General features: G+C 44.7%; 1 protein-coding gene across 3 annotated transcripts in view; it reads right to left on the bottom strand.

The window, feature by feature from the left end:
* Positions 1-24597, bottom strand: part of eral1 (Era-like 12S mitochondrial rRNA chaperone 1) — a 48213-nt gene that overhangs the window by 21241 nt on the left and 2375 nt on the right. For 2 of the 3 annotated variants that reach the window (XM_069911689.1, XM_069911690.1), the window contains exons 1-3: positions 6086-6221; positions 3530-3685; positions 1609-1736 (exon numbers count right to left, since the gene is read on the bottom strand). In XM_069911689.1, coding sequence (XP_069767790.1) covers positions 1609-1736; positions 3530-3685; positions 6086-6158 — 357 coding nt within the window. In that variant the 5' untranslated portion in view covers positions 6159-6221. Of the gene's footprint in view, positions 1-1608; positions 1737-3529; positions 3686-6085; positions 6222-24597 lie in introns of those variants that run through there. The other variant, XM_069911691.1, reaches the window with a different exon arrangement.

Here is a 24597-nt window from a genome sequence, read left to right as displayed (position 1 = left end):
CCCGCCCCCAACATCTCCATCGGGCACACAGAACTCAAAACAGTCAACCAGTTTACCTACCTCAGCTGCACCATTTCATCTGATGCAAGGATCGACAAAGAGATAGACAACAGACTTGCCAAGGCAAATAGCGCCTTTGGAAGACTACACAAAAGAGTCTGGAAAAACAACCACCTGAAGAAACACACAAAGATCAGCGTGTACAGAGCCGTTGTCATACCCACGCTCCTGTTCGGCTCTGAATCATGGGTCCTCTACCAGCATCAACTACAGCTCCTAGAACGCTTCCATCAGCGCTGTCTCCACTCCATCCTCAACATTCATTGGAATGACTTCATCACCAACATCGAAGTACTCGAGCTGGCAGAGTCCGCAAGCATCGAATCCATGCTGCTGAAGACCCAACTGCGCTGGGTGGGTCACGTCTACAGAATGGAGGACCATCGCCTTCCTAAGATCGTGTTCTATGGTGAGCTCTCCACTGGCCACCGAAACAGAGGTGCACCAAAGAAGAGGTACAAGGACTGCTTAAAGAAATCTCTTGGTGCCTGCCCCATTGACCACCGCCAGTGGGCTGATCTCGCCTCAAACCGTGCATCTTGGCACCTCACAGATTGGCAGGCAGCAACCTCCTTTGAAGAAGACCGCAGAGCCCACCTCACTGACAAAAGACAAAGGAGGAAAAACCCAACACCCAACCCCAACCCACCAATTTTCCCTTGCAACCGCTGCAACCGTGCCTGCCTGTCCCGCATCGGACTTGTCAGTCACCAACGAGCCTGCAGCAGACGTGGACATACCCCTCCATAAATCTTTGTCCTCGAAGCCAAGCCAAAGAAAGAAAGAAAGAAGAAGATGGTACCTTTCTCCATTCTAAGTGGGCGTGTTCGAAAGTAAGACCTTTTTGGGTGAAAGTAGGGGAATTGTTAGAACAAATTCCTAATATCTCATATCCACAAAATTCCAATTTATTTTTGTTAGAGAATGTTGAAGGAACAAGGCTAAACTGGTCCTTTTACCAACTCAACAAAAGTTTGTGAAAATAGTATTGGCAGTGACGAGAAAATGTATTGCAGTCACCTGGAAGTCGGATTCTTATTTGGGCATAGACAGATTGCAGGTGGAAATACAAAAGTCCATCTCATTGGAAAAAATTACATACAATTAGAGAAATAAATACAACACATATTTACAAATATGGAGCCCATATGTACACAAGATAGGTATTGTGGGGTTAATTTTGTCCTTTTCTAATTGTTGCTTCCCTATAACCTCAGCAGATAGAACAGATAAATACTTGATAGTCAAGTCCTTGGTCTTCCCTGGCCTGCCCTAGTACAATCCAGTAGTCTTCTTTTTCTCTTTTTTTAAAAAAATTTATTTCTTTAACTATGTTATTATACATATCATGTATAAGTAATGATTGATTTCTATTTTTGGGGTCAGGGATCAGGAGGGTCTTAGTTTAAAGGGGAGGGGGTTTTAAATTTATCTTTTGTAATCAGAATTAATTTGTATCAAAATGATGGATGTATATAGATTTTGTATACTACATGTATGAAAACTTTAAAATAACATATGAAATAAATGACAGCACATTAGATTTACCTTCCTGCCAAGAAGCTGATTTGTCAAGGTGGATTTACCAGCATTCGGAGCCCCGATGATTGCCACTCTCAGCACATGCGAGTTGCTTGGCTGGTCTGGCTGGTGGATGACGAGGTTCCCCTGCTCAGCTGTGGGAAAGAAGCACAACTTTAGCTATTCTGGAAAGTAAATTTTACATTGAGCAACAGTGAAGCATCAAACACATGATCAGTTTCCATTAACCAGGGAATTTCTGCATCCACCTACACTGCCTCATTCAGTCTTGGGCTCTGGAATAAATGCTGAATGCACAGCTACTGTGCATACCATATATGCCGCCACATAAGACAACTCTGTATGGGGCGACACTGGAATTTCCACCTAAAATGTTGGTTTTGAGCAATACTCTCTATACAAACAATAGGAAGATGGCAGCGGTATTGCAACTTCGTCAGCAAGTAAGAATTTTAGACCTTTTGTATAGGACAACTTGATTTGAAGGTGAATTTTTAAAGTTTTGGATTGTCCTATAAAATGCCATGTACAGTATTTACTGCAATTAATCTGCAGGTTACATAGAGGGATGGTTACTAGGAATTTATATAAACTTAAGTCCCCAATGTTTCCATTGGTGGGGGACACTAAAATGAGAGGACATGACCTCAAGATTCAGGGTAAGTAGATTTAGGTCAAAGATGAGGAGGAATTGCTTTTTCCTGAGGGTGGTGAATCTGTGGAATTGAAGCAGTGGAGGCTACCTCAGTAAATATATTTCTGACAAGATTGGATACATTTTTACATTGCTGGGGAATTAAGGGATATGGGGAAAAGGCAGGTTGGTGGAGATGAGCCCATCATCAGATCAGCCATGATCTTATTGAATGGCAGAGCAAGCTTGATGGGCAGGATGGCCGACTCCTGCTCCTATTTCTTATGTTCTTGAAGTTTGGAAAGTTGATAGATGATATCAGCAATAATAAGGTATGGGTGCCAGCAGTCATATTTAACCATTGAAAATAAACTGACATTAGGCAATCTTGCCATGGGATGTACAAATGCAACTAAATGAATAAAAGAAGATGGTGGGCAATTAATATTGTGAAAGCTAATATTGCAGACAGCAAGGAGTCGTGGTTAGTGCAATGCAATCCAGGTTTGGGCCCAGCACTGCATGGGTTTCCTCTGAGTGCTCTGGTTTCCTCTAACCCTTCAAAATGTACGAGAGTTGTAACTTAATTGGGTGTAATTGGGGTTGTGGGCTGGAATGGCCTGTTACTGTGCTGTCTGTCTTAAAATAAACTAGTTTCATGGATCAAAGCAGAGGTCGCAGTAGGTCAGACTTCATATGAGGAGATGGAAGTAGAGTTAATGCTTCATGCCAATAACTAATCATAATTCTGGCATTTTTTAAAAATCTCAGATCTCCAGCAGCAACATTATTTTGCTTAATCCACAGTATTATAAGTCCTGATAGATCCAAGATGCAATGAGCAGAACCATAAATGGCTCATGCACTCCTCAAGACTGGCTCTTTGAGCTTAAGACACCTTTTGGCGAATTCAAAATCTGACAAAGAATTCTAAATTCACAAAATCTAATCACGGGGAAACAAACAGAAACCAAAAAAGACAACAATAATCACTCTCATGTCACACTGATTATTTTCAGATCTTTAATTTAAAAAAAAAATTTAGACAGACAACAAACACCAGGAGTCCGTGCCACCCAATTAACCTACAACCCCCAGTATGTTTCGAACAGTGGAGGAAACCGGAACTCAAGGGGAAAACCCACGCAGACACAGGTAGAAGGCACAAGTTCCTTACAAACAGCGTGGGATTGAAACCTGTCCCGATTACTGGCGCTGTCTGTGATCATTTTAAAAATATTTACATAATATTTATTCAACGTTAAAGGAATCAAAGGTCAGAGTAAAATCTACCTTTATTGATGGAGACAGCAGGAGGATAATGCCCACGGATATCCTCCGTCTTTGGTGTTCTAAGGCCCAAGATTTCTCCCAAAGCTGAGTTGCTTCCATAGTAACTGCCTGGTGAGCACATGACCCTGTGAGGCCAGCCATTTTGCAGAAAGGCATCTATGAATGAGGTACAAATCAAGATCATCTTCACTATGTTAAATATTTACTTTCTGAATTTGAAAGAATTATCCTATAGATATTTCTCAAGTCTAAATTAGCAGCAGTCATCAAGGATTAACTCGACCCAGCACACACTCTGTTCTCGCTGCTACCATCTAGGAAGAGGTAACAGATACCACAAGACTCACATCACCAAGTTCACAGACTCCTCAACAACAAACTCAATCAGGGGCTTATTTAAGAGCTCTTACTTTTACATTTTATTTTTTCTCTCTCTGCATTGGAGTTTGTTTACATGTATACATTGAATCAATTTTTTTTGCACTGCCAATAAGTGGCAATTCTGCCTCGCCCACAGAAAAAGAATCACAAGGTTGTATGTGATGTCGTGTATGTACTCTGACAATAAATCTGAAAATAACAAACTTACAGAAACAATGGCATCGTGTATCTTGATAAATACAGTATTTCATTTTCATTTAAGTTGCTCAGCAGTCACATTGAAGAAAATGTGCACATTTGATGATGTAGCATAGGTTTATTCCACCCTGGAAACTTTCACTGCATCTGCTTTTACATGGTTTGATTATTGTACTAATTCTTCTCAAGGCAAGAGTTAATTTTATCCATTCAGTCCCTATTCTATTAATGATATTTTTGAAGTCCCAATACAATTGTAATTTTCTGATACAGAAATACAGAGGCTGTGATTCCAAAGTTGATCAAAAACTTAGAAGCAAGTCTAGTTCTCTTATACCTGTGCCAATGAAGCAATTAAACATACCTGAGTACTCACAAACACCTGTGAAGTCAAATGTCCCAAACATTATGGAGCCCTGAAATGAGGGGACTCTGTATAAAAAGTGCTGTAATTTCTACATTGTCAAACCAAAATGTGTACAAATAACCTTGAATAAAATCTAGAATGTGCACTTTATTGTTTGATTACAAATTTAAAACTGTGGGGAAGAGAGGCAAATAAAGGAAAAAAAAGTGTCTTTGACCTGAACATTATGGAGGGCACTGTATATCACCTTTGTGAACAAAACTAAACAGATCAGAAAATGCAATTTTGACTGCTGGGAATGTTTTACATTCTCAGTTTAAGTTCAGGCATTTGCTTCATAAATCCCTTCTCAGATCTTCTTAAAACAGCAATAATCAGAACCAGGTGTTGAGCAAGTGCAATGGAGAGCAGCCATCAGTCCATAGGGACCACATCAGATGAGGCACAATCTTCAATCACTTGCTGTCTCTGAGGAAACTACTTTTTTCACAGAATTGTACCAGAGCATGGAGACTTTGCTGGCATTTGAATGGAACACAAAATGATGCATTATTTTTAATTCAGAAATCAGTGGCTCATTGTCGATTTATGCAGAAGACTGGATACTTTCGTATATTAAAGGAATTATATTAATGAAAAATATTGTTAGTGTCAATGTTAAACCCTTGTACATCTCTAATTTCTTGAGGAAGTTCAGAATGTTCTCTTATCCCTCAATAACTTCTATAGGTGCATCACAGCCTAGTACAGATGCTACTTTGCTTAACCCTTTGGATGTTGGCCATATTTCATCTTTCATAATATATACTCCAGACTGGGTATTGGTATGAAAGGATAAAAATCAGTAAGAACCAGCCGGTTGGGTATAAAACCAGTTGCAGAAAACAAGGACACTGAGTATATGCACTTGTTGATAGTCCCTGAAAACTGGAACACGGAGTATATGCACTTGTTGGTAATCCCTGAAAACCAGGCATGGAGTCCAAAGGATTATCAGAAATAACAATTTAGAACATTATCCAAACTTTAGGCAGGCTCCGTGGATACCACATACACCTCCTGCTGCATTAAAACAGCCAACATACTGAAGGCCCTATCAGGGAGAAGGCTCACAACTGTGAAATCATGCACTAAATTACTTTAAGACAGCTTCTTCCCCTCAGCCAATGTTCCTGAATGATCCAAACCATGCTCTCATGCTGCTCTTACTTTGAATTAATCGACCTTTTGTTTAATCATAATGCAATACTCGAAAGGACAGCTGTATTATAGCATTGACCTGTTATATTATTTACAGAACCCATCTCTGGACCAGGCACATGTGACAAATAAAGTCAAACATTAAACGTGTCTACTTCAGTATTTTCTACTAAAAGTCTACTGCAGAAATCAGCAGTCCCACTTCCTGTAAATTGCTGGGCCTGGCCTGAAACCCCTGCAACTATCAGAGACGGAAGGATGGGTGGGGGAAATCCGCAGGCCGGGCCTGGGGAGAGGTGATCCTGGGCCTGACCTGAACCCCCCTGTAGCTGACGAAGGCAGCGATCCACAGGCCGAACCTGGGGCTACCTCGACGCCTGTCCGGCCGGTTGATGTCTGCCGGCACTGACCTGATCCACAAGTTTGCCTCCTCAGGTCCCTGAAGCCTCGGGCAAGCCAACCCCTGCCGAATATCGCCGCCATGTCTCCCGTCTCTTCAACAACCCATTCCCACGGACTCCATGACAGTTCCGCCGTGCATTGTGGGAGAGTCCTGAGAGGCTGAGCGTGAATTTGAGGGCTCCTGCAGCGCCACCTCCAGCACGGGAGGGCACAACACAGCACCGCTCAGCCAGCTGGCACATCAGCTGCAGGGAGCACCAAATTGACCAGAACGAAAACACTAAAGTCTGCAGACACTGTGGTTGAAGTAGAAACACAAAGTTGGAGAAACTCAGCAGATCCATATGTAGAAAAGATAAAGGTACATGACCAATGTTTCATGATGAAGGGCTTAAGCACGAAACGTTGGTTAATATATATCTTTATCCTTGCTATATAAAGGTCACGGTTTGACCTGCTGAGTTTCTCCAGCATAGTGTTTTTTTACACCAAACTAACCAGGCAAGTTGGAAACACACGATAGACTGCAGACTCTGGAAGAGCTCAGCGGGACGAGCAGTGCCAGTGGGAGAAAGAGGATGGTGGAACCCTTTGAGTCAAAGTGCAGGGGGAGGTAGCCAATATAACATGGACAGGATTGGGAGAGGTTCAACGAGTGAACCAGGAGGGGTTAATTTGCTGACGACACCACGGCAATGAAGAAGCATACAGGAGGGAGATAGATCTGCTCGTTGAGTGGTGTCCCATCATCAACCCTCCACTCAATATTAGCAAAACCCAAGGAGATGATTGAGGAAATCAGGAGAACACAAACCAGTCCTCAAAAGTTCAGCACTAGAGACGGTCAAGAACTTCAAATTTCTGGGTGTCAACATTTCTGAGGATCTGTCCTCCACGTCGATGCAATCAGGAAAAAGGTTCGCCAATGGCTATTCTTTGTGAAGTGTTTGAGGAGATTCTGTATGCAACTCAAAACTCAAAAACTTCTACAGGTGTACCGTGGTGAGCATTCTGGCTGGTTGCATCACTATCTAGCATGGAGGCACAAACTCTCAGGACAAGAATAAACTCCACAGGGTTGTAAACTTGGCCTGTGACATCACAGGCTCAAGTCTTCACTCCATCGAGGACATCAAAATGAGGCAGTGTCTTAATAGAGCAGCATCTATCTTCAAGGACCCCTGCCACCCAGGCCATTCCCTTTTCACTCTGCTACTTTTGAGAAGAAGGTACAGGAGCCTGAAGACGAGCACTCAGTTCCACCCTTTGCCATCAGATTCCTGAATGAACAAAGAACCACAGACACTGCCTTGCTTTGACTTTTTCTTGCACTATTTATTTTGTAAGGTGCTTTATATAAATGTTTGCTCTATGATGCTACCACAAAACAATGAATTTTGTGACATGTTAATGACAATAACTTCTGATTCTGAAGGATGTTAGACAGTGGCAATTGATTGGCAGGAGTAATTGCTGAAATTTTAAAAATCTTTTTCAGGACGTATATCCCTCTTACTTCATTACTACCATTTTTCAGCCCAAGAGGTGGATTATAAGCCCCCATCAGAGAGATCCCATTGCCATTCTCCTCATTTCCCTCCATTCCTGCAACCCAGGACATCACAGGCAAATCTCTCCCCACCATCGAGAATATCTACAAAGTACGCTGCTGTCAGAGGGAAGCAAGGATCCACACCACCCAGCACACGCTCTGTTCTCATTGCTGCTATCAGGAAAGAGGTATCGGTGCCACGAGACTCACGCCTCCAGGTTCAGAAACAGCGGCTACCCCTCCACCATCAGACTCCGCAACAACAAAGTAAATCAGGGACTCATTTAAGGACTCTTCCTTGTGCATTTTTATTAATTTTTTTCTCTCTGTATTTCAGTTTGTTTGTATGTGTAGATGGAGTCTTTTTTTTTGCACTGCCAATATGGTAATTCTGCCTTGCCCACAGGAAAAAGAATCTCAAGATTGTATGTGTTGACCATCAATCTGAAATCGGATTTGAAAGTGGGGACTGTGTGCAATATTTGAAGGGAAAGAAATGTCTAAATGGAACGATTGACATCACAACCAGCAATTGAATTCCATATTCTTGTCACGGTGTCTGCTGGTGAATGGTGGTTCTTATTCACCAGCAAGCATTGCAGTTATTATTTTTTTAATCTTTCATTTTTTCAAAAAAACCCTTGATCAATAAACCAAAATGCTGGGACTGGTCCTGCACTTGTTTTCTCACTATTGCTTTTGCACCCAGTGCACATCATCGTCCTGTTAATTTGCTCCTCAGCTCCATTTTCTCTTGTGTATTGTTATTTCTGAAGGATCCATCTTGTATGCCCCTCCTACAACTTTGATTACAGTCCTTTAGGGACCAAATTGCCTTTCGAAGTCCTTGCGAAGTGCCTGATATTGATTCAATGCTGTAAGGACGAGAATAGTGTCTGTGACCTTGTCTGTGTCATTAGCAGGCTAACAGTAATGCAATATTACTTTTTTCATTTACTGAGAAGACCATTGGTTGTTAGTCCAAGACAGAAAAATCAATTTATACGTCATGCCCGAGAATAAAATCTTGAATCTAACAAAGTCATAACTCTTTATGTGCATTGCATTAGAAATCTCTCTCTTATGAGCTATCATTCCTAATGTTAGGATACAAATTCTGGGAGACTCTCGGAACAGCAGGGAAGTAAATTGTCTCATGTTTCTGATCAACTTGTTTTTATCTTTATCTGCTCCTGTCTGTTATAGGTAACGAGTTTCTGCTGAAGCAACATTCCAGATGTCACAGCAATGTTTGATGCCTTCTAACAGCTAATTGACCACTTGAAAGCAAAAATTCAAGTGAGAAAGTCCTGTGGCGGTAGGAATCCACAAAACACTACAGCACAGAAACAGGCCCCTTCGGCCCTTCCAGTCTGTGCTAAACCATTTTTTTTTGTTGCCTAGTCCCACTGACCTGCACCCAGTCCATAGCCCTCCCAACCTCTCCCATCCATGTACCTGTCCAAATTCTTCTTAAATGTTAAAATTGAGCCTGCCTTTAACATAGAGTTAGAATTTAATATGAATTTAAGATGGAGCTCAGTCACATTTCTAAAGGGTGAGAAGTGCACCACAGCTGCTTTCAGTTCAGCTAATAGAAATCTGGAACTTTCTCCCCCCAAAACACTCAGCCTGAAATCAATTAAAATGGGTAGGTTTGAGGATCAGCCTCAGTGTGATCGTCCAGATTCTATCACCAATGTGTCTATGTACAGAGGGTCGTGTAGGATGACTGTGATTGGTTGAGAGTGTAGCACCACCTACTGGCAGGTCTTAAAGGATTGCTCCTAGCCAGACCAGGTCATTCTGGACTGGTTGACCTAGTTGTGATATGCCCCAGTCTTTTAGTTTATAAAAGCCTTGGTTTGGATCAACAAGTCTTTGGTTCTTTTGACGCACTCTACACTCAGTCTCTCATGCGTCTTCAGGTTTGTATTAGGGTGGAGTATCAAAATTCAGATTGATTGTCAGAGTACATACATGACATCACATACAATCCTGAGATTCTTTTTGCTCCAGGTGAGGCAGAATGACTCCTTATTGGTAGTGCAAAAAAACTGTACTCAAGAAGATATGTATACATGCAAACAAATAAAGAAATGTAAATAAACAGATTGTGCAAATCAAAGAGAAAAAAAATCAATAAAGTGCTAAAGTCAGAGTCGTTCAATGAGCCCCAGATTGTGTTTGTTGTTGAAGAGTGTGATGGTGAAGGGTTAATAGCTGTTCCTGAACCTGGTGGAGGGAGTCTTGAGGCACCGAGACCTCTTTGCTGATGGCAGCAGCGAGAACAGAGTGTGTGCTGGGTGGTGGGGATCCTTGATGATTGCTGCTCCTTTCCAACAGCAGTGTTCCTTGTAGATGTTCTCCACATTGGGGAGAGTTTTGCCTCTGACATCTAGGACTGTGTCCACTAACCTTTGCAGGGCTCTCTGCTCAGGGGTCCCCATACTAACCCACATTGCAGCCAGTCTGGACAATTACCACCTGTAGAAATTTGCCAGGATTTCCAATGTCATATCAAAGCTCAGCAAACTCCTGAGGAAGTCAAGGTGCTGATGTGCTTTCTTCATAATATCATTAATGTGTTGGGTCCAGGAAAGATCCTCCAAGATAGTGATTCCCAAGAAATTAAGTTTGCTCACTGTCCCACGATGCAGTGGGCTTCAGGTGCTCAGTGGCCTTCTCCATTCATTCCTAGATCATCTCTTTGATGGAAGCTGATTGTGTCCTTCCTTCAGAGGTAGGAAGGTGTGATTCCTTTGTCCCTTCTTCCCTCCTTTCCAAAGTTTCCAGTCATCACAGGATGATTCCAGGAAATGTGTGCTGCCAGCATATCATATTGAAGGGGAGAATGGCAATGGGATGACAGCCCAGGGCTTCAGAAGTAATGTACAGAGAAAGCATTATATTTTATAGCATCTTTCAGGATGGTTCAAAGGCAAGGGAATGTTCTGTTAAGTGTAGCCAGTTGCTAATGTAGCATATGACTGCAGACAATGCATGTATCCCTAGCTCCCATCAAAAAAGATGATAAAGTCCAAATGATGAAGGGATAAAGGATGGGCAAGGACACCAGAGAGAATTCCAGACAATTGCTTCCTCAATGTAGCACCATATGATTTGTTGTCTACCTGAGACAGCAGCCAGGGCCTCAGCTGAATGCCTGATGTTCAAAGACACCACTTTTGATAGGTGAACGAGAAAAGCACGATGCACAAAGCCTTAGCGGACACCTACAAATTGAACGTGAATGAAAGGAGCACTGAAAGAATCATTTCAACAGCAGATCAATGTTCACACCAGAGACAAATACCAGACTCCAGCCACAATCTCAGATAACAAAGGAATAAGATCAATAATGGTGCCAGTAGAAGTCTGAAGATAGGACATGTATTTCCATGGTAACAGCATAAATTCCTTCCACTGGGTATGCTGATAAGCAATGGCACCAACATCCAACAAAAAGTTTACAAAACATTGAGTGTGTGCATGTGCGCGTGTCTTTCCCAGTGACCCTGTCTTCAGAGAACACATCCAGGATCTTAGTGCCTGCATCCCTACTTCCTATTACCTATGATCCGCTGATCTCTATTGGGTCCTACTTCATCAATTGTTTGATTTGAAGAATGACTGTTTTGTTTCCAAATCTCACAGTGACCTCTCCCTTCCCTGCCTCCATAAATCCTACACCCAAAGGGATTGTCCTTTAGCAAAGAAATTCTGTGGCCTCCAGATGCACCTTGAGTTTGATCCTGAACTGCCCTCTGAAATGGTCTGACTGGCTTTAACAAAGCACCATGTTGAAATGTAACAGGCATCACCAGGCCTGGTGCAGATTAAGGCAGCCAACCTTCCAAGGGCATTGAGGAATGGGCAGCAACACCAACAAGCCAATGGAGAATAAAATACACAACCACCCACCTCCAATTCTTGCTTTGTGCTCTTCCTCAATTTTCCTTGTCCCACTCAGCCTTCTGTTGTCTCAGCCCTGGGATCTGGAATTCCCTGCTGAACAGCCTCTCTCTCCTCTTCAGAAGAAACAGAGTTGTCTGACTGACCACCAACACATTACAAATAGTCTGAAATAGCCTACTGGGAAGTCAAACCTTGATGAAGGGCTCAAGCCCGAAACACCAGTGATGGACCTTTATCTTTGCTATATAAAGGACCTGCTGAGTTCCTCCAGTATTGTGTTTTTACTTCAACCATGGTGATTTTTGCATGACAGTTGGGAAGTTATTCTCCATTGACAGACTGCTTTAACTGCACATTGGTTACTTCCACATATACTATTTATGGAATATAGTTTCAGTGAATTCTTATCTTACTCATAATACCCTACAAATGCTGAACACCATGCATGCTTCTCTACCCTGATCAATGGATGGAATTATCCACCACACAAAGCTAACCTTTGGAGAGGGTTGTAAAAACACAGAAATGGTGCAGTGCTCATAGGAGGTAGAGATATCTAAACAATATTTTGGGCCTGAGCCCTTCCAGAAACATTGGTTATTCAATACATCTTTACCCCCTAAGGACACTGTGAGACCAGCTGAGTTCCTCCAGCATTTTTGTGTTTTTACCACAATCACAGACTTTCGTGTCTTTGGAGAGGATTCTTGCCTCTGGATAAAAAGTGCAAGGTGGCTCTCAAGGAATATGCTGAGACAACTCTGCATTCTTGCAGGTACAGTCTTTTGGATGAGACAAAAACTGAAGACCCTTCTGCTCACTGCCAAAGTTGTGAAACATTCTCTTTTATCTGTTTATTCCCAAATTTTTGCAAAGGGCTATAGATCCAGCTAGGCAGGAAGCCCAATCTCTGATCTGTCCCCAACTCTTTGACACTGATTCAGCTTCAAGTTAAGCACAATCAATATCTAGATATTTTACTCTTACCCAGTTGTACAGCTGTGATTGAGAACTGGCTGGACACTGAATGCATTCCAGTGAGGTTTCTATGCCTGACGTTCCAGCTCCAATGCATTGAGAATGAGAATTTATTGTCTCATATTTACTTGTGCAATCATCAAATTTTTTTAGACCAATTTTTTGGCTCAAATTTGGGGGGGGGTGGGGGTCAACTTTTACATGAGTCAGACTTTTGATCGCAGTAAGTGCCTGTGTTGTTCAAAGTGTCGCGAGTTCAGATGGGTGGGACTGGGTTGTAAGTCCATGGTTGGGGCTTCAGGAGCTCAGATGAGGGGCCAGGGCCGAGGAGAGAGTCTGTGGCCGGGGTGTTGGGAACTTGGATGAGCAGGCAGCTGGGGAAAGAGTCTGCAGTTGGGGCATCGGGAGCTCTGGTGGGCAGGCAGTTGGGGCAAAAAAAGCAAGGTTCAACTTTTACATGGGTCATAGGAAATTACACGATTTTTAGGGCAAAAAAAAGGGGATGGGGTTTGACTATTACACAATATCATCTATTACACAAGTATATACAGTAAGTACAATGTAGAGATGCAATAAATTATTAATTTACTACAGGCCCATAAGGAGGCCACAACAAATTCTGAAGAGTTTAACAAAGATTTGGAAATCAGTTATCACACCTGCTGGAGGTGTGTAATTAATAATAATAGTCTCAGGAGCAGATAAAAATGAAAATGTTCCCCTTTCATTCAATAATCTTTTGAAGGCTCAACATGCAACACACATTAATCTGCAGTTTCAGAAACATTTTAAATTGATTTGAGTGAAAATGGAGAAAAGTATTTTCTGCATGACTACACTGATTTGACAAAACTGAAATATCAGTGCTCATCCTTCAAGCAATGTTTGCTTCTTAAGAAATGTTTCTGAAGTTTGCTCCTTAAGAAATGTTTCTGAAGTTTGCTCTTTCACACTTGCCTTAAAGTGAGGACTTGAAATGAATAAAATGTTTAACATCCAATCCAACCTCAACAGAGCATTAACTTTCCCTGCTAAACGAATGAATCATACATTCTGGTAAGAATGTAGAGCCACAGGGAGTGGAAGTCAAATGAAGAAGGATAAGTACAAAAGGGAGAAAGGAATGGAAGAAGTAGTGATGGGGGAAATGGAGAGGAGAATGAGGTGAACAGAAACATTGGCGTGAACCAGACAGGCGGAATGACTTATTTCCATGAGATATATTCTATGTATACATGTTACAATAAAAGAGGAGCTAAAACATTCACAGAAGGTATCATTTTTATGGTTTTTGTTAAAGTTCAATTTTTTTTGTCATCTGATTTCCCAATACCACCTAACCAAACAGCGTTCTCTGGACCTTGGTGCAGAACAGTGCAAAAAACATATGCAGACGTATAATACACGTCCACAGTACCCATGTAGATATATTAATAAATATTATTAATGAATAGTTGAGTTACAGAGAGTTCTTCCCATGTCCATGGGAAGAAGCTGTTCCTCAGCCTGGTAGTCCTGGTTCTAATATTTCTGTATCTCTTTCCCAATGGGAGGAGCTGGAAGATGGTGTGTGCGGGGCGGTAGGACTCCTCCCTGATTTTCTGAGCCCTCTTCATATAATGATCCTGGTAAATCCTCTCAATGGAGAGGGGGGAGGGGAAGAGGAGAGGTGAAAAGGAAACCCCAGTGATCCTCCCTGCCACTTTTATGGTCCTGTGGATTGACTTCCAATCTGATGCTTTACAGCAACCAAAACACTATGATGCAGCCGGCCGGGACGCTCTCAATAGAGGTCCTTCCCCGCCTCAGCCCTTCCCCGCCTCAGCCCTTCCCCGCCTCAGCCCTTCCCCGCCTCAGCCCTTCCCCGCCTCAGCCCTTCCCCGCCTCAGCCCTTCCCCGCCTCAGCCCTTCCCCGCCTCAGCCCTTCCCCGCCTCAGCCCTTCCCCGCCTCAGCCCTTCCCCGCCTCAGCCCTTCCCCGCCTCAGCCCTTCCCCGCCTCAGCCCTTCCCCGCCTCAGCCCTTCCCCGCCTCAGCCCTTCCCCGCCTCAGCCCTTCCCCGCCTCAGCCCTTCCCCGCCTCAGCCCTTCCCCGCCTCAGCCCTTCCCCGCCTCAGCCCTTCCCCGCCTCAGCCCTTCCCCGCCTCAGCCCTTCCCCGCCTCAGCCCTTCCCCGCCTCAGCCCTTCCCCGCCTCAGCCCTTCCCCGCCTCAGCCCTTCCCCGCCTCAGCCCTTCCCCGCCTCAGCCCTTCCCCGCCTCAGCCCTTCCCCGCCTCAGCCCTTCCCCGCCTCAGCCCTTCCCCGCCTCAGCCCTTCCCCGCCTCAGCCCTTCCCCGCCTCAGCCCTTCCCCGCCTCAGCCCTTCCCCGCCTCAGCCCTTCCCCGCCTCAGCCCTTCCCCGCCTCAGCCCTTCCCCGCCTCAGCCCTTCCCCGCCTCAGCCCTTCCCCGCCTCAGCCCTTCCCCGCCTCAGCCCTTCCCCGCCTCAGCCCTTCCCCGCCTCAGCCCTTCCCCGCCTCAGCCCTTCCCCGCCTCAGCCCTTCCCCGCCTCAGCCCTTCCCCGCCTCAGCCCTTCCCCGCCTCAGCCCTTCCCCGCCTCAGCCCTTCCCCGCCTCAGCCCTTCCCCGCCTCAGCCCTTCCCCGCCTCAGCCCTTCCCCGCCTCAGCCCTTCCCCGCCTCAGCCCTTCCCCGCCTCAGCCCTTCCCCGCCTCAGCCCTTCCCCGCCTCAGCCCTTCCCCGCCTCAGCCCTTCCCCGCCTCAGCCCTTCCCCGCCTCAGCCCTTCCCCGCCTCAGCCCTTCCCCGCCTCAGCCCTTCCCCGCCTCAGCCCTTCCCCGCCTCAGCCCTTCCCCGCCTCAGCCCTTCCCTGCCTCAGTGAGTTGCAGTCTTTCTTGTGCCTTCCTCATCTTAGAAGTTGTTGTGCATCCATGATAAGTCATTTTTTACATAGATACGAGGATCTTGGTGCTCTCTCCACTTCTGATCTATTAATGTGGAGAGGAGGATGGTCATCCCTGGTCCTGAATTAATTAGGCAAACTTACCAAGCATTCACCTAGAAGTTTAAAAATATAAGTATGGTGGGTTTACACTGCTAGTACAGTTAGAACAGGATACAGTACACAAAAGAGCTAGAGGTCATGCAGCAGTTGACATTTCAGGCCCAAGCCCTCCTTCAGGTGTGCCGAAAATCAGACAGTCACCTGAATAAGATAGTGGGGTGGTGGGGGGGGAGGTAGGAGGGAAAGGGGAGGAGCAGAAGCTAGCAGGTGATGGGTGGATTCAGGTGGGATGGGAAAGAAGAGAAAGGACCTGAAGTTAGAGGGTTAAGAAAGGTGTTCCCTGATAGGAGAAGAAAAGGTTAGGGGCTGGGGAGCTGAAGGAAAGGAGTCAGGAAAAACAAGATAAAACAGAGGGAAGCTTTTCCTTCCAATCAGAAAACATAATCTTAACATTGGAGCTAGACACTCAGGATGAAAGCACCATTTTGTCATTCATTCGTAGATGTAGGCATCACTGGTACAGCTGACATTTTATACATTTAGCCCCACAAACCTGGTGCCTTGCTCAGCCATTTCAAGGCAATAAAGATCATGCCCTGGCAGGGGAGAGAAATGACAAGTGCCTGTCAGCAAGTTCCTGACTCCCATGGCAGTATGCTGAACTGTTGGTGTACAGAGTACATGGACCCGCTCACTGCACACCTGTATTTGCCTTTAAGTCCGGGTCAGCTGTTAATACAATGGGCTGGATACTCGTTATGTCTGGTCCTTCAACTTTGCTTCAGCCATATCCAACATCATCTAACATGAGTGAAAACACGATCCTGGAGAAACTCAGCAGGTCAAACAGTGGACTTTATATATCAAAGATAAAGATACAGAACCAATGTTTCGGGCTTGAGCCCTTCATATACTCTGGCTCTGTCCCACATGCTTTGTGCGTACTTTGGATCTGCGCTTCACCTTTTGGGTGAGTGAGATGTGGAACCATCAGAATTGCTGAACAACCAGATGCTGGGTAACTGGAATTTTGCAGTAATTTACCACAGGTAAACTCAGTGAAACAAGCCTGTGACAGCAGAGAAATGATTAACTCAATGTGGCCAGTGCTGAGGTGAGGATTCATGCATCCAAATCCCATTGCAAAACCAAAGGGTTGCCAGTCCCACAGAGTGTGGGTGGGATCAAGTACAATGTAGTCTAGATCATGTAAGAGTTGCAGACTTTCTTCTCCAAATGAACTGAATGAGTTTTTATGACAGTCCAATATTATCATGGCTACAGCTGCTGGGAGAATTATTTTTCAATACTTGTATTTCAATTTCCCAACTGACAGACTGGATTTTGAACATGTCTCTGAATTAAAGGTTATGGCCTTCAAGTACAATCCATTAATATAGCCATTATGCTAATAACCTACTAAATTAATTAGAATTTAAGGACCTTGGATCACAGGTTTGAATCAGATTGCATCCTCTCTTAAATGAATGAGAACACACTGTACACGAGGTTTCCACTGCCATCTTGACTGGGGTAATCATTTTTATCTGATCTGGGACCTACATAGGAAATAATGAAGCTTCTTTTAGAAACTAAAATTATGCGTAGATAAGATAGAGGTAGGTAAGTTGTTCCCATTGGTGGGGGAGACTAGAATTAGGTGACACAGATTCAGGGTAGTAGGTTTAGGATGAAGATGAAAACAATGAATTCCGTGACATGTTAATGGCAATAAATTCTGATTCGGAACTGCTTTTCCCAGAGGGTATGGAATTCAGTGACCATTGATGCAGTAGAGGCAACCTCAGTAGATATATTTCAAACAAGGTAGGATAGATTTTTTTTTTACATAGGGGAATTAACAGATATGGGGGAAAGTCAATTAGGTGGAGATCAGCCATGATCTGGTGAATGGTGAAGTAGGCTAGATGAGCCGGATGGCAGACTATGGTGCAGTAATAGTGATGGCACCATGAATAGCATTCTTAGCTTCAGCGCTAAGGAGGGAGGCTCAACTCACAGACAGAGATTTTGAACACAATCCAGGCAAATGTTCTGGTGGGGTACAGCTCTATGGCTGCTGCTGGTTCTCAGATTAATAGGTTAAACCTGAGGGCCTGTTCAGTACCTCAGAAGGATGGAAAGAAATTACACATCAGCACTTGAAGAGCAGTGGACACACAGGAGACTGCAGATGCTGGAATCTGAAGCCAAACACAATCTGCTGGTGGAACTTACAATCTGCTGAGTGGCAGCAATGGGAGAAAAAGAAGAATAGATGCATTGACACTGTGGAAACGTAACAGAGAAGCCAGCATAAAGAGGGCAGGGAGGAAAGAGGTCCATATCAGTTTGTTGAATCAGATAAAAGTGAAACATGGCAGACAGGGGCAGTAGAGAAGGCTACAGTGGGAGCACTGACTGCAGTAGATGAGGTTAGAGGAGATGCATGTGAATCTTTGCCTCACATGGAAGGGCTGTTTAGATCTCTAGATGGTTGGTGGTGAGCAAGCAGGTGTAAGAGCAAGTGTTGCATTTCTGCAGGGTAATGGAGAGGTGAGAGGGGAGGGATGAGTGGACAAGGGAATCACAGTGAGAACAAACCATGGAAGACAGACAGACAAGGGGAGGAGTGGATGCACTAATTGCAGAGGCTAGTGGGGTGAAAGGGGAGGACAGGAGGACCCTATCCCCCCCCCCCCCCCCCCCCCCCCCCCCCCCCCCCCCCCCCCCCCCCCCCCCCCCCCCCCCCCCCCCCCCCCCCCCCCCCCCCCCCCCCCCCCCCCCCCCCCCCCCCCCCCCCCCCCCCCCCCCCCCCCCCCCCCCCCCCCCCCCCCCCCCCCCCCCCCCCCCCCCCCCCCCCCCCCCCCCCCCCCCCCCCCCCCCCCCCCCCCCCCCCCCCCCCCCCCCCCCCCCCCCCCCCCCCCCCCCCCCCCCCCCCCCCCCCCCCCCCCCCCCCCCCCCCCCCCACCCCCCCCCCCCCCCCCCCCCCCCCCCCCCCCCCCCCCCCCCCCCCCTTCTGCTTTGGGGGAGAGGTAAGAGCACTCCAAAAGACAGAGGAAATACGGGCAATGGATCTATTGGCCACAGTTGAGGGGAAACTACGTTGTCTGAAAACAGAAGACATTTAAGATCTCCTAGAAAGGAAAGGGGACTCATTACATTTCATGAACGGAAAGTTATCTCTCTCCATGCATGCTGCCTGAGTATTTCCAGAATTGACATTTTTTTTGGTTACAAGTTATTAGCTAAGTATTTGCATGGTTACACTTCACAAGTTCTACACTGGTTGAAAATGTTTACTTTAGGATACTAAATGACTTAGTTACTTATCATAAGAGTCTATTCGGCCTATCCGTAACAGAGTAGCCCCTCAGCCCCATTTACCCTCTCCCTTACAACTCCTCTTTGATCGTTCTGGAATGCTGTGTAATTTACAGGAGCCAGTTTGAATGATTAGCCTCGGTCTGGGATGTGGGAGAAAACCAGTGCACTCGGGGGAAGCGCACGTGGCCACCGAAAGATTGTGCAAACTCCACCCAGACGGCACCAAGGGTCAGAATCAAACTCGGATACTGAAGCTGTAAAGCATAGGTGAATGTTGCCATAGAAATTCTCATCTGTTCCTTATTTTTATTTCTTTAGCTTAAGAGCCAGTGAGAGCTTTTATTCAGCTGACAAAGTGGATAAAGGATCTCAAAGAGACAGACTGGAGCTGGTGTTTGCAGATGGGCTGACTTTTAATGTACTATATTAACACAGGGAGAAAGGGCAAGTGAGCACCTGCCTGTCACTGTGTGCTAAATTCCCTCAGAGCTTATTGTTTAATGGCAGACGAGGCAGTGCTTCAGGCAACGAGGAGAAGGAGATCTGTGCCAGACTCTGATGGCCACTGGCTCGTTTGGAGATGAAAATATTGAGTTGCCAATTATAATTTAATTATAATTTCCAAACAGCCTAATTAGGGTTTCTATCTATAACTGGAGGCAGCTCTCACGGGATGATATATATATATATTATATATAGTTATACACAATGAAAAGTTCAGTGTCTATACAAGGATGTGGCACAATGGGGAGATTCATCAAAAGCCCTGGGTGAATGCAAATCAAAAGGGCAGGCAAGATTTGAGTCCAGAGATTGTGTGCGAGCTATCACCCTCTTCTGTTCAGCCCGTCTCTCAGACAGCAGCACTTTTCTTTGTGTTTATCAAGGAGAAAGAATGTTACAGACTATTTGTAATGCTTCATTCAGAATCTTGGGTTAAATCACAGCACTTTAACACCCATGAAATGTTGAAGGAAACAGGATAACTGATTAGCGCAAGAGTGATGCAAAAGGGATCAGACCATTCCTCTTTATACATGTTGGTCGTGGGGCACTGGGAAACACTCCCTGCTCTTAGACATGGTACTGAGGGACTTTTTATGTCCATCTGAGATTGTGTTGTGATTAGCTGAGAGAAGCAACAAAGACATCCACTTTGCAGGGGAGGGGAAGTAAGATGACAGTGCCCACATTTCCTCCTCGACAGTTAATTTAGTAATAAACACTATGTCCACAACATGCAAGAAACAGAATCAGCAAGGTAAAGGGGAAAAAAAAGGACTTGGTTCAGCTCAGACACCCCCTGAGGACTCTGAGAGGCCATTTCCTCTGCTAGAGATAAGCTGGTTTCCGAACTGACCCTTGGCTCTGGTTTCTTCTGTAAGAGATGTGATTCCTTAGCGTTAGAACCATAGAACTTAACAGCATAGAAACAGGCCCTTTGGACCTTCTACTCTGTGCTGAACTATTTTTCTGCCAAGTCCCACCAACCTGCTCCCAGTCCATATCCCTCCATACCCCTCCCATCCATGGACCTGTCCAAATTCTTCTTAAATGTTAAAATTGACCCTGCATTCACCATTTCAGCTGGGAGCTTGTTCCATACTCCCACCACTCTGTGTGAAGAAGTTTCCACTAATGTTCCCCCTAAACTTTTCTCCTTTCACCCTTAACCCATGTCCTCAGGTTTGTATCTCACCTCCCCTCAGTGGAAAAAGCCTACCCACATTTACACTTATCTATGCCCCTCATAATTTTAAATACCTCTATCAAATCTCCCCTCATTGGTCTACACTCCAGGGAATAAAGTCCAGGCAACATCCTAGTCAATCTTCTCTGCACTCTTTCAATCTTATTGAAATCTTTCCTGTGGTTAGGTGACCAAAACTGCACACAATACTCCAAATTTGGCCTCACCAAGGTTTTATACAACTTTACCATAACATCCTAACTCCTATATTCAATACCTTGATTTATGAAGGCAATGTCTACTACAGTGGGTTGTGGATGCTCAGTTTGAAGGCAGATCAGTAGATCATTCTCCACAAAGTACATGGAATTGGGAAAGAGTGTGGAGCGGATGGAAAATTCAGCCAGCATCTACTGAATAAGGTGGCAGGCTCAAGGAGCCACAAAACCGACTCTTCATTCCTACTTCTGGCTAAAGATCAAAGGCGAGGATATTCTGCTGAAACGTCGAAAGGTGGTTGGCATTTGAAGTGCAAGGCAGCAGTTTCAGGGGCAAGGGGAAAAAATTTGTAGAATTCAAGTAATAGGATTGCTTGATATTGCCCTGAGAATTGTTTGATCACAGGTGTTCCTTTTTAAAACACACGCAGCTGCTAGAAGATTCCAGTGCTGACATGGCATCTTTCTCCAGTTCTGGAAGAATGTTACCTGCCAACCGCAGGAGCCAAATGTATACCCATGGAAATTCCTCAAGAGCAACAAGGCAGATACAAGTAATATTCATGGGATGGCTTTCACAGGAGGTCACAAAACAGTTCAAAGCACACATGTTACTTTTGGAGTGTCATAACTGTGGGAATTTAGGATGAGTTAGTCTGTGTATGCTTGGCTGTGTCAGTCGAGGAACGTGGACGAGCATGGTTTCCTCTGCTTATGGCACTTCAGCTTCGCATCTCCAAAGGGGCAGGACAGTTGGCATAGCAGTTAGCACAATGCCTTTACAGCACCAGCAATTGGGACCAGGGTTTGACTCCCACGCTGTCTATAAGGAGTTGGTAGATTTTCCCCGTGTTTGCATGGGTTTTCCCTGGGGACTCTGGTTTCATCCCATCCTTCAAAACATAGGTTAATGGGGTGTAAATTGGGCAGCATGGGTTTGTGGGCCGAAATGGTCTGTTACCATGCTGTATGTCTAAATTTAAAGGGAGGGAAAAATCCAGATTCCTGTAGTCCTGGAGTGCAGCTGGAATTAACAGCAGAGGTGCTAATTCCTCCAACCTTACTAGAAACCATGGACTCCCCAGGCAGCCAGAGACAGAACTGGTGATTTAAGGAATATCTGGGGCAGTTTGGATTACTGGTACAGCTAACAGCAAGTACAAATCGATTTTGTTATTTACAAAATGAAAGAGTCTAAAATAAATTATTTTTAATAAAAATAGAGAGCACCTGAACTGACTACCTGTTAATTGTTGCTCAGGGACAGTGGGAAAGTGAGAATTAGAGAAACGAGCTCTGGAATCTTACAGGAGAAATAAATTATATTTTTCAAACACCTTTAAAAATTGTTAGGGTAAGATAATGACAATGGGATATTCTTGCAGATTTAACACTTCAGATCAAGATCTATCTTCAGAACTGGGAACAAGCAGGAAGTATTTCTAAAGAAAGCCCTGCAACCTTTCTTCAGCTCTGGCTGCCATAGGACTCTGCTCCAAGTGTATGGGTCCCCTTTCCTGTGAATAAGTCAAGTTTTGGATTCTTCTGTACATCTCTCCTACCAGCTACAAGAAAAAACAAAAAATGACTGATGTTATATGAGGTGTAAAGAAAACAAGGGTTTTGCTTAAATGTGTTGTGGCCCCCAGGGGGCCATAGGGCCTCCATTAAGAATGCCTGCTCTACAATATGAAATGTTAACTGGAGACACACGAGAGACTGCAAATGATGAAATCTGGAACAGCAAACTGCTGGAGGAACTCAGCAGGTTGAGCAGCATCAGTGGGAGAAAAAGAATGCTAGTGTTTCAGGCCAGAACTCTTTCAAGAAGGCACAAAACTCTCCTTCCATATGAAATGCTAACAGTTTCTCCACCAGGCAGTCGAACTTGCTGAGTATTCCCAACCTTTTCTGTTTTTATTTCAGATTTCAGCATTTGCAAATTTTGAATTTCAAATACAAAACGTAATATAGCCACTGCAAGGTCCCATGATGGCAGTTTGATAATGACATAGAACACTTGCTTCAAGTAAAAGTGGCTGTTCACCACTCATTTGAGGGAAATGTAAGGTGTGCTATTCCTCTGGATCTCCCTCTCCACGAACATTAGATTTCTCTGCTTATCAGAGGAAAAAGTCATTGCATTACTGAAACGACAGGTGTATATTGAGTCAACATTTCACAAAGAATTCTCATTCAAGTGCTGGCGACGTTCTGCAAGCTGCAGAACCCCCTTTACATGAAATCTTTTTATCTATTCTTGAGTAACACCACTCTCCTTATCGCTCTCTCACTCCTGGTTTCCTCGAGCCTGTCATCATTTCACCTTTCACAATCGTTCTCCCTTCTCCACCTCTACTCCTCATTCCTTCCAATATTTTGTTCCACCCTCTAACCTTTCCCCACTCTTGTGCTACAAGCCATTTAAATGTAATTACATCAGAGTGATTAATCAGCTCATCAGAACCATGCTGGCTTGCTGCAGAGCAAACTAATTCCCCTCTCCTTGTTCACCTGTAGCCTTTCTAGCCCATGAGCTCATGCCACTCAAGTCCACCCAATAGACCTACACCCCCATATGCTCTCATGCTTATTAATTCCTCTTTAATTCATTTACTTATGTTAAAGGGACACTTAGAGTAGCCAAGTAACCTATCTGCACATGCACCACACTTCCAGCTGACAGTCTTCTGTTTTCACTCCTTCTCTCCCTTGATAATATGAAGAGGTACTGAGATTGCCTGCTAGATGGCATAGATAGAAACTGAGAAGCTAGAGAAAGGCCATTCAACCCTTCAAGCCTCCTCCACCATTCAATCTGATCATGCTTTCTCTCCATACTTCTTGATCCCTTTAGCCATCAGGGCCACATCCAACTTCCCTTTGATCTAACTAATATATTAGCCTCATCAACTTTCTGTAGTCAGGAATTTCATGACTGAATGAAAAGGTTTCTCCACTTCTCAGTCTTAAATGGCATACCTCCTTTATCCTTAGATTGTGACTACTTGTTCTGGACTTCCCAACATCTAAAACATTCTTCCTGCACCTAGCCAGTCTCATTGTCAGAATTATTTGAGGTCTTCTCTCATTCTTCTAAATTCTGATGAGTATAACCCTGGTCTTGCTTCCTATGTCTGTCCTGCCATCCCAGGCGTGCATCTGCCAACATTTTTCCATACCTTGCTGAAGCGCTCAAGCCCGAAACATTTGTTATGTATTCTTACCTTTGGTATATAAAGGGCACTGATTGACCTGCTGAGTTTCTCCAACATTGTGTGCTTTTACTTCAACCACAGTGTCTACAGATTTTAGTGTTTTACTTCAGGCGGATGTCTGCTGACCTCACCACCACTTCTCTCTTTGCCCCTGCCTCTTGACGGTTTCTTTGGCAAGATGATAGTCCGAATCATAAGAACAAAAGCAGTTTGGCTCCATGTGCCTGGCTCACCATTCGTTTTTCTTCTCTTTGGCTTGGCTTCGCGGACGAAGATTTATGGAGGGGTAATGTCCACGTCAGCAGCAGGCTCGTTGGTGGCTGACAAGTCCGATGCGGGACAGGCAGGCACGGTTGCAGCGGTTGCAAGGGAAAATTGGTGGGTTGGGGTTGGGTGTTGGGTTTTTCCTCCTTTGTCTTTTGTCAATTCATTGGATAGAGGCTTTGAAAATTACTATTGGCTGTCGCATCTGTTCCGCCATTCAACATCATCAAGCGGGTCCTCCATTTCAGTGCCATATCCTTGCTCTCTCTCCCCCAAACTCTAGGATACCTTTGTACGGCAACATTTATTAATATCATTTTTAAATATATTCAGTGATTTGTCCTCACAGCTTTCTGTAGTAGAA

This window comes from Narcine bancroftii, chromosome 14 (assembly GCF_036971445.1).
Source record: "Narcine bancroftii isolate sNarBan1 chromosome 14, sNarBan1.hap1, whole genome shotgun sequence".
NCBI classification, from domain to species: domain Eukaryota; kingdom Metazoa; phylum Chordata; class Chondrichthyes; order Torpediniformes; family Narcinidae; genus Narcine; species Narcine bancroftii.
Note: the sequence above shows the minus strand (reverse complement) of the source record. Positions and strands in the feature narration are given on the sequence as shown.